Here is a 16391-nt window from a genome sequence, read left to right as displayed (position 1 = left end):
CTGGAAATGCCTTTTGGTTAAACTTTCAGCAAGGAATTTGCATTTGCACTGTTACATTTTTATAAAGCTTTAATGTACATAAAAACCAGCTTCTTGTTTAAGTGAAAATAAATGGAAGGTTGTCTTTTTGCGCTAGTAATGTTGTGGAGTTGTATTTTGTCTCGCATCAATTATATCGTCGGTTATATCGTTATCGCAAATTTTCAAATATATATCGTGATAAATATTTTTGGCCATATCGCCCTGCTCTAGTGAGAGGAACAGTTCGCTGTCTCTAATTAGCTGATGCTAACACCGCTAACACTGCTGTGTTACCATGCAGTTGTCTGTCAAACCAGCTCTGCCCAAATAAGGCATTACTGTATACCTTAATAGCATTTAAAGGCTTAGTTGTTAAAAAATATATCACCCAGTAGGAGGGATTTAACCTTTTTCTGTAGCCGTCTGTTAGCCTCAAGCTACCATGTTTGATATACTGCAGCTTTTGCATTTCCGAAATGGCCTAATTTTTCAAACCTAGACAATGCATTTAGAGTTTTTTGGGGCGGGGGTTTTGTTGTAGTTTTTAAAACAGTCATAGCTGATAGCTAATATTTAAAGGGATTTGATTTTCCGAGCTAATTTGATATTAGTATTGGTTAGTTTTGTTAGTTTTTTATGTAATGAGCAAATGCTCATTACTATGCTAATGGTTAGCAAAGGTTTGCTAGGTTCTTGTTCATGGATGGAAAAGTAGTGGGCAATAGGGATGCATTTTAAGTCGAATTGTGAATTGTGCTAGAAATCAGAGGGTGAAACAATCCATGGATACATCAGATTTGTTAACTAAATTCAACAAATGCAATTTTTGGAGATTTAGTTCAAATCTCAAAGTACTCCCAGTCTTACTCTGTGCTCAGAGACGTTAAAGAGAGAGAGCTGCCCCACTGTTAACGTTACAATCTAATTTCTTGATTGTAACTCAAAATTTGTAGTTTAAGTGTTTATTTATTAGATCTGTTCAAATGCAGGCTAACTTTGCAGGTCTTAATTCTGATTTGTAAGTTGTGAAATAAAGTATAAGTAGAAAAATTATAGCTCTTGATCAGTTAAATACAGTTTATCACATTATCTGGTCTTTTGCCTTACAAATTAAATACTGAGTTTTGCTCCTATATACTTGTGATTTTAGAAAATAACATTTCACCAAGCTGTACTTTGACAATGACACACTAGCAGTATGTGCATGCCATCAATATAGGAAAATGTTAATTAAATCTATTCTACATCACATGACAGAAAATCTTTAAAGCTCACATGCTCGCTGCCCGTATCGCTAGCGCTGTGTCAAACAGGTATTTTTTTTGTTGACAGAGAAATATCTACTGTCAGCATCTCTCTTCTCATCATGCGCCCATGCCTCTGCAAGCCAGTATTAAAGTTTGCTATCAAAAACAAAACCAGTTTGCTGCTGCTTTTGCATGAGGGTAATCCATCATTAAAAAGATCCACAGATAATATGACAGTTCCTTAGCATCTCATACGTTTTAAAACTACAAAATGAAAAAAATAAAACTCATCCTGCCTGAATGTGTTTGCAGCTCATTACCTGAGTGTTTTAAACATCATCACAAATACCCACCAAAAGGTGAAAAAGCAAAAGTGGAGAGGACATGAGAGCTTTTTAGATGTCATTCACTGCAGTAGAGGAGTACTTTTAGGTCCTCAGCTCTCAGCAAACAGCATGACACCAGCATGCTTTTTTACTCATTAAAGCCATTAGTGAGCTTCACCGACTCACATCTGAAATGAAAATAAGGGTTGTAAATGTTTCAAATGTGAATGTAAATTATTTTAATCTCAAAGTGATAATAGTTATTACGTTTAAATTAAATGCAAAGATGGAGCATATTAAACCTAATAACAAGCTATAGTTGAAGGTGGAGAGTTCTTTTAAACTGCAATACAAAGTCTAAATGCTAAGAATTCACAAAGAAAATGAACTATTTCATGGCCATTGTCATTGGCTCTGCCTTTTTTACAGCCTGTTTACATACAGTGTTCATCATGAACTTGAACTTCAGTGTACCACCTTGCGAAGTGAGCTCAGGTTTCAATGTAAAGGGTTTTAAATACCCGAAGGCATGAGTGTAACGAGACTCGGATGTTTTTTAGCTGTTGACCTTGCGAGGTGTGGTTTAACCTCAGTACTAGAATGCAGATGGATATGTGAGGTTTATTTTAGCTGTGCAGAGAAAAGATACATTTAAAGCTGCATGAGGTGATTCTTAATGCAGTGTTTCTCTTTAATCTTGCGAAGAAAAAAAGGACATTTACACAGTAGATCAGTTTATGAGTGGTAATTTCTGTTGCTTGCTATACAAACTTCAGCTTTTTTGTTTTGTCAACAATTCAGGAAGATCTTTTTCGTCTGTGTCTATGCAGTAAAAGCATAAACAGTCTAAAGAGTAGTTTGGCAGTAAGTAGGGCAGTAAATGCAGAAATTGTGTTTCTGATTAAACATTGGCATTTCCCCTCTGCGGTAGCTAATGTTTTTTTGTTTTGTTTCATTTAGTTTTTTTGCAAGGCATTTCTCATCAATCTGGCCCAATTAAATAAGAGCTTGATTTTTCAGTAACACTTGCGAGTTTCATTCTGAGTCTTTACCTTTGTGTGCAAATCTTTACTAAGCTATGGAAACCTGAAAGTGGAATGGAAGTTTGTGTGTCATAAAGAGGACATCCGTAGCTACACGCTAATGCTAAGACGTCACAAATTTATAGTGACCTAAGGCATAATGTCACCTTGTTAACATGGGAACCTTTTCCACAACAATGTACAAGTAATGACATTAAAGTTGCTTGAATTACTGCTTTGCAGTGAAAGACTTTCAGCAATATCTTCTTGCTTTGTGCCTCTCATTTGAGTTCCTTACCTTATTAGCTTACTCTGACCCATTTGACGCCCTACAAATGGCTTCATATAAGCTACAAATAGACTACATATATGCCCATGAAGTATGGGGAAAGAAGCAAACTAGAAATATAAATTATGGGTGAGTGTTTGATTTTTGCCTGCTGCTCTGTGTTTTGGATTCTTTTTGGACTGGAAGGATTTTACTGCGGAGCAGTTGCAGTAAGCTGAGGGCAGTTTCTGCAGTAAAACACAGACAAGGATAGCATAGCAAAATGTTAAACACCAGAGCCTGAATTTAACGCAAAATGTAGCATTTGGATCTTTAAAAATATGGATTGGCGTGAAAACAAAGCATAAGTGATATGCTTTTAGTTTAACAATGGTCACCTTTGAAATATCAGCTGTGTGCATAGTCTCCAAATATTATACATGCAAAGTTGAAAGTTCACATAATTTTCCTTTGCTTTGTTTTAGATTAGACCCCGACCTATTTATTGGCCATGTCGATATATTGGCTGATATTACGTATTTCAAAACATACCAGTACTGGCATTTATAAAGATCAACAAATAAAAATGTTGCACGGGGCCTGCTGACATCACAGTTCAGGTGTTTTCGTCATGCCACGCTACCATTAACTTAAGCCTCTTATCACTGCAGTGATACAGTTGGGAGGTGTTATTTATTAATAGAGAAAATTGTTTCAATATTTACCGGTGCACAGAGCAGAGAAACATCTTTTAGTTCCCTTATATTCAAGAGGAGGAACACATTTCCAGGCTGATATCTCCAAAGGTGGGCAGCTCAAAAGTAGTCTTTGGTGTTAGCCATACTGTCCCTTTAAATCAGATTTAAATGCATATAAGAGCATGAATTTCAGGATAAATGATAGAGAATAACTGAATAAAATGGTCTGAGGTAAATTACGATATCAAGCATGCCAGTGGGGAAATGTATACTTTAGCATATGAAGGAGGTTGAGAATGAGATTAATCCATGGATTTCCTCTCCAGAAGTTAGCCCATCATCTTTTCATATATTCCCCGTTAAGGAATGCACATAATTACATTTCTACAACAGTGCTGGCGTGCAAGTGGTTACTGGCTCAATTACCTCAGGCTGAAGTGGTGCTTAAACACCAGCTTCAAACAATTGTGTGTTCCTATATGCTCTATAGGAACAAGAGTCTGGAAACCCAAGATAGAAAATGATCCCTTTTATGAAGAAGGAAAGGGTGTGAGCTAAAATGCAGTTTTTCTTTTGCTTAGGCCAGAGACTTTTATTCTTTTTAGCAGTGAGCTGTTAAAGACTGCAACACATCACTCAGATATCTCCAGTCACAGTGATTCTCTTGTCCCTCTGGGTCTCGTTTAGATGCAAAATAATGGAAGCAGCAATATCTAGTAATTTTGCCTGAGGCCACTCAGTGTAGGCTACATTTGGAGTAAGACAAACACAGACGACTGCCTGCATTAAGAAGGACCACTAACTATAATTATAATTTGAATATAACTGATTCAGAGTTGAATTTATTTCCAGACCATGAAACCGCGGACAATTTTAATCAAGGTTAAACGAAAGCATGAGCGTTGCTTTCCTACTGGAAAGTGTCTGGAATATAATAATTGCTCTTAATTTCTGGCTTTCTAAGAAGATGCACGGTATTCTGTCAGCCACAATTAGGGGAAAACACATGTTTTCATGTATAGATTATATGGAGACGTGTTATTAATTGGTCTGTAAGTGAAAACAGTCTCATGCTGTTTAACTGGAGCTGTCCAAAGCTCGTCTGAGTGAGTTCTTAGTTTGGTCTATAAAAGAAGCGTCTGCTCCATGTTCTTTAAGATTGCCGCATACAAAGGATGTGTGAAGAAGGTGGCTGCTGTGCACTCTGTTTTTTCAGGCCAGGTTATCATAAGAAGTGTCTGCTTCAGACATTTTTCTAGGTCAGAGGAGCTCGTTCTAAGCAAAAACACTTCTTAGGTGATGAAGTACTCTTGCCAGGTGAAAATAGCTAATTTGTTTCATGCTGTGTTATTAATGTCTTTCAGCAGCACACATTAAGTCCTCACAGTAAAAACAGCATTTTTGAATGCAAGTCCTACAGAAAATGCTAACTTTCACGGTATTAACATTGGTGCGACTGATTGATTTGTTAAAACGGCAAGCTAATGGGGCGCCTGAGTGGCTCAACGGATTCAGCAGGCAAACCATGTGCTGTGAGAAGGCTTCCTATTGGTTGCAGAGGCCCAGTTTCAAATCTGTGATTAGGCCATTTACTGTGTGTCGTCCTGGTCTTTCTCCTATCTTTCCTGTCTTGTCTCCACTGTCCGCTCTTAAAAAAAGCTAGTGGTCTGTTAGTGGTCAAGCTCGCAACAAATGTCATATTTTCTTGATGCATTTAAAAAAGTGACTTGGGAGAACGTTCGTTTGAAATATTTGAACACAGTGTTCTAATGGAAAATCTTGTGGTGACAGTGATAGCATGTTTGCTTTGTATCCAGGACTTTAAAGGCTCAGTTATTATGGATTTAATTGCAGAAATGTCCTGAGAACAAGCAGTCAGTCTGCACTCACTCACTGGGTAGACCTTGCTAGTTTTTACCCCCGTTTGTCAACAGAACATATGCACACTGAACAGGATGGATCCATGCTTTCATGTTGTTTACACCAACTTCTGAGTTTGCTATCCAAATGTTGTAGAGAAATCAAGACTCATCAGATGGGACGTTGTTCCAGTGTTCCACTGTTGAGTTTCAGTGAGTCTGTGTGGATGGTACCCTCAGTTTCCTGTTCTTAGCTGACACGAGCGGTGCCCAATGTGGTCTTCTGCTGCTGTCGCCCATCTACTTCAAGGTTCAATTTGATTTGTGTTTAGAGATGTTCTTCTACTTGTCTTTGTTGTAACAAGTAGTTATCTAAGTTACTGTTGCCTTCCTATCAGCTCCAAGCAGTCTGTCCTTTCTCCTCTGACCTTTGACTTCAACAAGGCGTTTTTGCTCAGAGAACTGTTGCTCACTATTTGAACCTCTTGTGTTTTTTCCCCATAAACCCTACAGATGGCTGTGTGGGGAAAATCCCAGTAGATCAGCAGTTTCTGAAATACTCAGACCAGCCCGTCTGGCACTAACAAGCATGCTATGTTCAAAGTCAGTTAAATCGCCTTTTTTCTTCATTCTGATGCTCGGGTTAAACTTTAGCAGGTTGTCGAGCAGCTGAACAGGTGTGTCATTGAGTTAATGCGTGCCCTGCAGTTTTTGCTCAGGAGTTTTGTCTGTTTTCACAGGATTTGGCTTTTCGTTAATTGAACTGAGGAGGTGGTGGACAACGGGACTGTGCTAAGTTTTTCTAAAAGAGCCTTCAGACAAGGACGGCGCGGATGGGACTTAAAAGACTTCAGGAAGGGCCTGGTTGGCAGAAGGAGTGAGTATGGACAACCTTTCTGATTTCGGAGGCCCCTGTCCGTCTGGCCGCAGGGAATGGGAGTGAGTATGAAATAAAGTGCTTTATTTAGCTCATGCTTCATAACCATCACTGTAGTGGTAAACACAATATACCATTCAAATAATTGTGAAAGTTTTCATGTAATAGTTTAAAGAAATCTGGTATATCTTTTTAGACATTACCATTTAGCAAAGTTTTTCATCGTCTTTCATTGTGAGCATGCACAAAACTACAACACATTTGAGAAATGTATAAAGATAAACTGCATAACAAACATGTAGTAAATGTTGTATTTTAACAATGAAGAACATATTTATCTTGAATGACCCTCAATTTGAGTTGTGTGAGGAGCGCGCTGTTCAATATTCAGGCAGTTCTCTTAGGACATCATCTGCAATGCAAAGCAAAAAAAACCCTTTTATACAAATGTGATCAAAGCACTTACATCCATCAAGAGTAATGAAGCATTTTATGAATCACTGTGGGACTATATTAATATTGATCCAATACCACAGGAATAATAAGTTACACTCACGCAGAGTTGTGCACTCATAACGTTCAATGTTCCTCAGTAGTAGTTTTTTCTTTTTGTAATACCTGCTGTGTCTATGATGTACAAGCCGGTCACTTCTTTTGATATTTTAAAGATAACGCCCAAGTTACAGCCTGTCACATGACACTCTCATGGCAATGAATGTAATGCAGGTCATAGTCAGTGTAATCATGTAAAAACATTCTTATTTCAGTCTGTAAGAGAAAAATGCTCTTCGGGCAAAGTTGTATTTTAATGTCAGTTCACGCATAATTCACTGTTGGCTCACAAAAGCTTTCTTACAGCCTCACTTATTGGGTCACAGTCAGGAAAAAGTGAGAAAGATTGAATTTCAAAATAAGTTAGTTTAAAAACAAAACAAAATCTGCTCTGACAAATTGATACTGGCCATACCCGGGTCAAAGTCATGCACTGACAAGGTTGATTACATTTAACAAATTTTTTTATGACTGATTATCTCTGTTGCTGCTGATCAATCAGTTACACGCGATAAAAATAAACTCCTGCTGCTGTGTTCTCAGGTAGTAAATATCCTGTTACGACCAGGAGTAATTCGTAAGAAAAAAGATATGGAAGCGACTCGTGACTTGTCTGCCTTTAGACATCCAGCCACGTGAGCCTCTGAGTATAAAGCAATAATGCAAATATGGAGTAGGTCACTTACAAGCCACAGTGACCTGTTAAACATGGGAGAAGACCAGAGGCTTCAGATGCGGTTACCTCTAACATAATCACAGCATTAGTAGTGGTTGGTCCACACATTGTCTCTGATAATTTCTTGAGATTGACAATTAAATGGGCTTTTTTTTTTTTAAATTACAACATATTTTACCATCTCACAGAGGGTAGTGCAGGACCACAAGACAAAATAAACAATGGCTACATTCCTTTTATCTGCTTTACTTGTGAATCCTGGATGATTGAGCCATTGTTGAGGTTGTTAGTGAAAACTGCTCTCATACTAGGACTGCTCAAAAGTCTTGCTGTGAAAACTGTTTGTTATATTGTGCAAAAGACAAAAATATGTCCTGAACTCATTATATTATCACTGACACGTGTTTGATGACGTCAAAGGAACTTCTTCCTAACGCGTATCCTTCTTTTTCAAGCACCAATAGCTGCATGGACGATTTAATGGATGAAGATGAGAAGGACAGGGCAAAAAGGTACTGACGTCTGTGCATACTGGGCAAACACTTCATGTATAGTATCACACATTTATTACTATTTACATAAATGGGAATGGCAATGGAAAACAGATTATTGGTGGTAGGTCATCACTTTAAAAGAAACTGGACTGGACATAATAAATGAAGAAATTCATTTCATTTTCCGTGACATTACGGTTAATCTGGGCCTCTTTTGGCTCATTTTGTATTTTAAACACTTACAAATACTGGTGTCTAAAAGCGACTGAGTTCTTAGTTCACAAAGGTTCGACTCCAGATTCACATATTACTTCTTATCGGAAAAATTCCTATGGACACTCTAGGACACGGTGTCATAAGATATCAAACTCAACCGTTGGTAGAATAACCAGCCTTCTCTTTTTAAAAATGTAAATTCTGTATGATTAAATCTATGTTTAATTAATTGTTTTCATGCCCTATTTTTATAACAAAGTACCCACAGATTTGAATATATTCAGGCTCTGCTTACATTTTCAGCACCGTGCCGCTGTTACATTTACCTTTCTTGTTCTGCTTGTTTTCTTTTTTCCTTATTCCAAACTATCTTCCGTGTAAACAGGATAGCTGAACTAAAGTCACTTAATTTTCACTTGCAATAACCACTCTGTTATAGGGCATCCCGTAACAAATCAGAAAAGAAAAGAAGAGACCAATTCAATGTGCTCATCAAAGAGCTGTGCACCATGCTGCAGGGTCAGGGCCATCCGCGCAAGATGGACAAGTCCACCATATTGCAGAGGACCATCGACTTTTTGCAGAAACAGAAAGGTACGGGCTTTTATGTAGTCTTTCTATTTCTGTAGTCTTTCTATTTAGTTTTGTTAATTTAATAGACGTATTTCTAACATTTTCTCTTTTCCAGACATCACTGCACAGAACGACACCTGCGATGTGAGGCAGGACTGGAAGCCTTCGTTTCTCAGTAATGAGGAGTTCACTCAGCTAATGCTGGAGGTAAACTTCAGGAGGATGTCTTTGAAGAGTAGCTGTTATTTAACTCTGCCATTAGGTAACATTAATAAACACAAAGGCAAAGCTACATCCTCTCTAAAATGATGATTTTTATTTTAAGTGCATGTATTCATAGTTTGCTATAAAATCAGCAGTGAAGACGTGAGGTCTCTTTAGGCAATATGCGAAAGCAGAGTAAATATCAGCACGTTAACACGTCAGCATAATGTGCTGATAGATTAATTAAGACCCGATGAGACATTGTGCAATTATTGTGCAATTTTTCAACATGCTGTAATACAGTAATATAATTGTGGTAACTTCCTCCCTCTTGCAGGCCCTAGATGGTTTCTTGGTTGCATTAACTACAGATGGTAACATCATATACGTGTCTGACAGTGTTTCCTCACTTATTGGCCATTTACCGGTAAGTAAGAGGGCCTCAAATTCATGCAACCATCAAAGCTCTGTATTGTCACTTAAGCATAGCAGTGATTTAGACAACATTAGATTTCACTTCACCATATCTGGTCCTCGTTTTATTTTTGTTGCCATAACAGTGAAGTTAGACAGAAAAAAGCTCTGTTTTGCTGCTTTATCTGAAGCAGATTGCCATTGTGACTCCCATTAAGACTGTTGTGTAAGATATCACTTGTTGAAATGGTGCCAGGAAGACTGACTGCCATTCATCTGTCTTTTTTGCACCAGTCAGATATGGTGGACCAAAATATCTTGAATTTCCTCCCGGAGCGGGAGCACGGGGAGGTGTATAAGCTGCTATCATCCCACATGCTGATGACTGACCCCATTGCTGCTGACTTCCTTGACAGTGAGTATCCCGCTGAGCGGGCTCTCTGCACACACTGTGTCTGGGTCATCGTGTTGAAACACAGCGGAAGTAGAAAGGTTAAAGCCTGTAGACTGTCTCCCACTTTGGGAGATCAAAATGCTGTGGACAGAACAGTTGCCGCTGGTGTAATTCTCCACTAAAAATCAGCTCAAAAAGTTATGTTGGCTCAAGAATCTTCTTTCTTTGTTTGAAGTACAAAAACAACATTTGACTGTTGTTTTCTGTCTTGTAGAATTTTTGTCACAAAGACTGTTTGGACTGAAACTGAGATACAGAAGCTAGTTGAATTACGGTCTGCAGGTTATTGGATTGCTGATTAGTGTGTATCTATGATTAGACTTTTAGCTAATAATAGGAGCTAGCTTAGTATCATAGTTAAGACTTTAAATCACTGTTATGTTAGCACAGTAATCCAAAGCAATGTAGTATGGGAGGCTCAAGAACCTGACCTTAATCCTGTCTTACTATTGGACTTTTCTGGGGAAGAGAGAGGGCGAGTCGCAAGAGTCTCGGCCTATCTTTAGAGACCTAAATAGCAAACTGTCACAAAGCCAAGTCTGCAGTAAACAACATCCTTTGAGCACATCCATCATTTGTTTTTTACCAGTAAAAAGGATTACATTTTATTACCTTGCTATGCAAAGGTAAGTTTATTTTACACTGTCCTAGTACAGGAAACAAAGCAACCTCTTCTATTGGTGCCTGTCAGCATTTTGACTCTTTGGTTTTTCTGTGTCAAAAATACCATTGAGAAGCACCTCAGCTTTTATAATGATGCATGTAAACTTCATTATGTTCAGGGTGTAACCATGACAATATCTGCTTTTTAGGTGAGGCACACATTGAATTTTGCTGTCATCTAGCTAGAGGTAACATGAACCCAAAAGAGCCACCTGTATACGAGTATGTCAAGTTTGTTGGAGATTTTAAGTTTCACAACCATGGTAAGGATTTGTTTTCTTTTTAAAACAACTACATTTAGAAAAAACAAAACAGAAATACACATACATATGTACATGTTCTTGGTCACACAGTGCCTACGTCGTCTTGTAATGGGCTCGAGTTGACGTTACCAAGGAGTCTGCAGTCGTCTCTGGAGGAGCAGGTCTGCCTCATTGCTACCGTGCGATTAGTCACTCCGCAGTTTCTGAAGGTAAAACCAGCTTGAATGTTAAATCTTGTTCCTTTGTTTCTCTGCTTGTGACTCCACAGAGTAACACTTTACACATTTGCCTAACAAGCAAAAGACCCAGGGGGTGGAGGGTGCAAATCTCACGCGGGTTGCGTTAGGAAATCAAATATGTGGCGCTACCTGCTGTGGCATCATCATGTGAAAAAGGCAGCAGCCTGATGGCGCTTCTGTCGCTTTGTTTCTCTGCTTGTGTCGCTGTGTGTGCTGTCACTAAATCACTCGAGGGCTAAAATGTGGCACTAAAAGCAGTTTCGGTCCATGCAGCAATAGTGAGCTTGGATCAGTGGCACAATGAGGTCTGAGAGGTGACACACTTCGGCATACACTGATTCCATCGTGGCGCACACACTCTGGAAAACTTCTCGCGACAAATAGGTTCAGTGTGGCACACTGTGTACTTGCCAACTTGTTACATCATGAGGATACGCTGTGATCCCTAAAGGGCCCTTTGAGTTGAAATCTGGCCACTTGTCAAGTTACAGAAGGGAATTAAAGTCGCACTCAAATTTTTGTGAGATCAGCTCAGATTTTATACCCTTTCCAAGCATCCCAAAGGAAATTTATAAAATGGCACATTTCCAGCGATGGTTTGTTGAAGATTAATTAAATCCCAATATGTAAAAGAAGTCAGTGCAGTTTACATGTACAGGATAGTCAGTTGCTATTAAAAGCCAAAAAGCTTAGAACCCCCCCCGCCTGATCTATTGCACAGACTTCAGCTCTGCCGACTAGTTATTCCAAACTGCAAAACACACTGATTACACTGATTGGTCAGACTGGAACAATATCTACTGGGACGAATGACATGGAACGATTTTTTTCCTTTTTTCCGTCTCAAGATGAATCCTTTGTAAACAGTAGGCATCAGTTTTTCAAATGTAGAGAATACAAAATTCCCCAGTTCTTTTCAAAGGAGCATTGTTCTCATTTTCCATAGAGGTTCAAGGGCACAGCATTTTAACAGTGACACACAAGTGTTAATAAAAACGTTGGCATTTTCCCGGGCAATATGTAAAACGATAGACACAGCAACTGTGTCTTTGGTTTGTGGACTAGCATTATGGCTGTTGCCACGTTGTTTGCTAGTAATCCTTGTTTGGAAAAAGCATCCATCGTGTACATGGGTGTATTGCACAAATACAGACGCCTGTTTGTTAGTAAGTAACATGCTAGTAAAACACTTGACTTTCATTCGGCAGAGCTGGAGCACAGACTGTTTGGCAAGAAGCCATACTGTTTGTCAGATCATTTTATTAACATGTTCCAAAATGCGCACAACAAACGTAAATTAGCTAAGGCGACACCTCAGAGACTGCTAGTATCCTAGTTACCATGATGACACACAACATTAAACCTTTAATATAAAAATTATAGAGTAATAAAACAGAAATCATCCTCTTTACAGTTATTATGGACAAATTAGCCAGAGACCAAAACACTTTTCTGTACCTCCTCTTCTCTAACATTGGAATCTAAAGGGACTGACTCACTTTTGTTGCCAGCCTCAAGTGGCCATTTGAGGAACTGCAGCTTTTTGCACATGCTGCAGCTTTTTGCACAGCAGCATGCTGTTGCTGCTTGGTACCTCTAAGCATATTCTTGATGTGTAATGATCTTTTTGTGTTAAGTTTCATCATGCACTGTACCAACTCTGATATTAAAAACTATGACCATATACAGGACATACTGTACATAAAACACGATCATGCCTTGCTTCCCTGTGAAATATTAGCGGGGACCTTCCTCAGTCTTTTTGTTTTTGTTTAGGACTTGTGTAACGTGGAAGATCCCTGTGATGAATTCACCTCCAGACACAGCCTTGAATGGAAGTTTCTGTTTTTAGATCACAGGTAAAATATTTGTATTATCCTGACAGCTACCAGTCTATACTTAGAAAAAGTATTTCTTGCATGTTTATTGCCCTGTGTGCGTGTGTGTGTTTCAGAGCCTCGCCAATCATAGGCTATTTACCCTTCGAGGTTCTTGGAACTTCTGGCTATGATTACTATCATGTGGATGACTTAGAGCTCATAGCCCAATGTCACAAGCAATGTAAGCTACTTTTCTGTTGCTTTTTTTCCTACCAGTCTCCATGATCACTGTATCAAGGGCAAATGTAAAAATTGACAGAAATGTCAAAGCACTCATGTGGACTTTCTTTCTTCTCTCCTTAGTAATGCAGTTTGGAAAAGGTAAATCCTGCTATTATCGATTCCTGACCAAAGGTCAGCAGTGGATTTGGTTGCAGACTCACTACTACATTACTTACCACCAGTGGAACTCCAAACCTGAGTTCATTGTCTGCACTCACACTGTTGTCAGGTAAGCCTGGTTTCTTCTTTCTGTGTGTCTGTACACATTTCCTCTCTCTTTGGGTAAGGGGTGTATCGATCTAGCCTCCCTTAATACTGCATTTTCTGTTGTCCTTCAGCTATGCTGAAGTGCGAGCTGAAAGAAGGAGAGCGTTTGGCCTTGAAGATCTGTCGCCACCTGAGATAGCCCCGTCCTCTGTGAAGGTAACTCGGACACATACTGCACAGCGTGTGACATTTACAAGGTCAGCTTCAAACTTGGCCCACCATGTTGAACATTACTCTGTGTTCCAGGCTCAAGAGCTCTACCTGGACATCTGCTCCACACTGGACGCTCCACGGGACAGAAACAGCGGTGCACGTTCGGTGTCCTCCCACAGCTCCCGGAAGTCCTCCCACACAGCGCTGTCAGACTCTGCATGTGAGTCATCCTCTGCTCCCCAAAGTGCTAACTCACTCAACAGTAGGCCATTATTTACAGAAATGCTGCTCCTGTGTATGGGTGGAAGATCTGTTATTGGGGATTGTAGGCAGCAAAATAATGTGAGTCTAGTGATAACCCTCTGTCCCTGGGTTTGACATTTTCATTAGCAATGGAAATGGAAGATCAATTTTTAGTTTCCAGAAGAGTCCCACACTCAATCCTTATTTTTTATGTAATCTTTGTGATCACTAATAAAACTCCAGACGTTGTCACTACACCCACCTCGGTGTATGTGGGTGATGATGCATTTGTGAAAGGTTTCCAAGGCTTACTTTAGCCTGCCCTATTTGTTTGAGCCCCCATTCTCAACGACTTGCTGCGCTTCCACCCACTGCCTAGTATGCTAAAACATTTCCATCTGCATATTTATGAAGAATGCACCAGTGGCAGCTTCATTAAAGTTGTAGTTTTTGCAAAGTAAAACAGTGTGCCAGTCTTTCCTTAGCCCACACGTATATTAAACTTTGCTACAATGAAAAACCATTTGTGGTAGAATGAGAGTAATCACAGAATCCAAATCAGCAGTTTGCTATACAAAGAAGTTTTGGCTTTCTCTCAGAGAGGCTATAGTTTCTCTGTTTAGAGAAAAAATGCATAAAGGCCATTTTTGTTTGGGGAACTTATTTTAGAAATCAAAGTCTGTTGATAGGTCTTGTGGGAGTGTGGCTACAGTGTGGAAAATGTTGTATGAAGGCTTAACTGTGCTGCAGAAATTAGACATTAAAATTAGCTTCTTTTTTTTAACCTTGAATGTTGACACAGGCTTTATTTTTATCCTAAAGTCATAAGCAATTCTTTGGGCACCAATTTCCTTGTAGAACTGTTCTAAATAACTTTGCAGGGCAGGTCAGGATTTATTATTTCACGCCAAAAAAAAAAAATTACTGAGCGTCTGCAGATGAAGCCTAATACCTGTAAATGTGTTACTGACACAACGATTATGCCACTCGTGAAATGAGTATAAACGCAAGAAGGTAATTCACTCAGTTGTCGCAGTTACAAGTGTTCACATTAATTCACATGATTATGAATTTAGAGGTGACCTGTCTCTGCCCTGCAGCAGCAAACTCTTACACAGAAGCGTGCACACCATCGTGGCAGTCTGCTTCCATTGGGCCTGAAAAAACATCTGCCAGATTCCAGCCAAGCAGTTCAAAGGTCAGTTTACACAACGTTTACATGTATCTCTTTGTCTTTGGAGATAAAAATGGTTTTCGAGAAACAAGCGTGCACAGATAACACATTAATGTCTCCTAAATTGTGTTACATAAAACGATTTTTCCCATTTTTTCCCCCCTGTAGAATTTGGCACAAAGACAAAATTCCTTTGACCTTGTTTCCCCAATGAGCGTCCCCCTTTCTCCTACCTGCAGCAAGCACTCCGCAATGGTTAGTGTTAAGACTTCCTCTCCAGCCTGTTGTCTTCTGCCTTTCTGTTTGTGTACAATGTCTTACTGTTACTGCTGGATGTGTTTATTTCACCTGCTGGTTGTGCACGGTTTAATAAAAAAAAAAAAGAAGAGTTATTGTGTATTTCTCCCAGAAATCATTCATCCGTGTTACATTTGAACTGTAGAATCAATATTGCACAAAAGGTTGGAAGATTGGTGTACTTTCCTCCATAACAGGAATAAACCATTACATGACTCACGCTACTTGATTATAGCCACATTTGTCCATTTCCCTGAAAAAGCGCAAAAGTGTTCTTACGTCCCTTTCACCTGCTCTCTCTGTCCAGCAACAGCAACCACAGCAGCAGCAGCAACAGCAGCAGTCCTCCATGTATCAGCTGCAGCAGCCGCAGCTCGGTGTCATGAACCAGCTGAAGGAACAGCTGGAAGAGAGGACGCGCATTCTGCAAGCTGACATTAAGACACAACAGCAGGAGCTGCACGACATTAAGGAGAAGCTTCATCTTGCTAACCTACAGGTAGTGTTCCCACACTTTCAAATGAAGAGACTGCAGCGATTGTTTATTCAGCCGCGAGTTAATCTTGAGATCTTAACACAACACAGGTGGAGTGTTTTTGTTCTGTATTGGCAAAATGGGCAGCCTCAACTTCAGAATGAATGCTCATTACGTCCAGATCAGCTGTTGAGAAAAGTCAGCCTACACTACCTATAATAGCCAGTAATGGATAAAAGGCTCCACCTAGAGGCCAACATGAAAGACTGACTCCAGTGATTGTCTCTTTGTTTTGTGCTTACCTTCTGGATGTGCAGGCAACATGAGATGAGCTGTAATTTGAAGCATAAACATGCCACACATCAACATGTAACTAATCTGAATTGAACCTTAAACGATCCCCCTATACGTATCAGTATTACAGCATCCTGACAATGCCCTGTCTTGCAGTTAGAGACAAGTGATTTAGCCTGCGCCACAGTTTGCTATCTCTCGACCAAGTTTTGTGAAATTCAGCTTCTTTTACTTCTCTTGTGTAATCCTGCTGACATACAAATAAACAAGAAGTAATTTTCCAGTACATCCATCCATCAATCATATGGGTGCTGAGGTGT

The 16391-nt window shown here is 39.4% G+C and overlaps 1 protein-coding gene across 4 annotated transcripts in view; it reads left to right on the top strand.

Moving 5' to 3' along the window:
• Positions 1-16391, top strand: part of npas2 (neuronal PAS domain protein 2) — a 45116-nt gene that overhangs the window by 22086 nt on the left and 6639 nt on the right. For 3 of the 4 annotated variants that reach the window (XM_085364405.1, XM_085364407.1, XM_085364408.1), the window contains exons 2-17: positions 6182-6380; positions 8002-8058; positions 8696-8850; positions 8945-9036; positions 9371-9460; positions 9742-9862; positions 10714-10827; positions 10918-11036; positions 12843-12925; positions 13021-13127; positions 13250-13397; positions 13507-13591; positions 13682-13808; positions 14932-15029; positions 15174-15260; positions 15610-15801. In XM_085364405.1, coding sequence (XP_085220531.1) covers positions 6325-6380; positions 8002-8058; positions 8696-8850; positions 8945-9036; positions 9371-9460; positions 9742-9862; positions 10714-10827; positions 10918-11036; positions 12843-12925; positions 13021-13127; positions 13250-13397; positions 13507-13591; positions 13682-13808; positions 14932-15029; positions 15174-15260; positions 15610-15801 — 1731 coding nt within the window. In that variant the 5' untranslated portion in view covers positions 6182-6324. Of the gene's footprint in view, positions 1-258; positions 6381-8001; positions 8059-8695; positions 8851-8944; positions 9037-9370; positions 9461-9741; positions 9863-10713; positions 10828-10917; positions 11037-12842; positions 12926-13020; positions 13128-13249; positions 13398-13506; positions 13592-13681; positions 13809-14931; positions 15030-15173; positions 15261-15609; positions 15802-16391 lie in introns of all 4 variants that reach the window. The other variant, XM_085364406.1, reaches the window with a different exon arrangement.

The sequence above is a fragment of the Diplotaxodon limnothrissa genome, linkage group LG10, assembly GCF_057381915.1.
Source record: "Diplotaxodon limnothrissa isolate DT_005_m linkage group LG10, D_limnothrissa_male_GT1.1, whole genome shotgun sequence".
Lineage (NCBI taxonomy): Eukaryota > Metazoa > Chordata > Actinopteri > Cichliformes > Cichlidae > Diplotaxodon > Diplotaxodon limnothrissa.
Note: the sequence above shows the minus strand (reverse complement) of the source record. Positions and strands in the feature narration are given on the sequence as shown.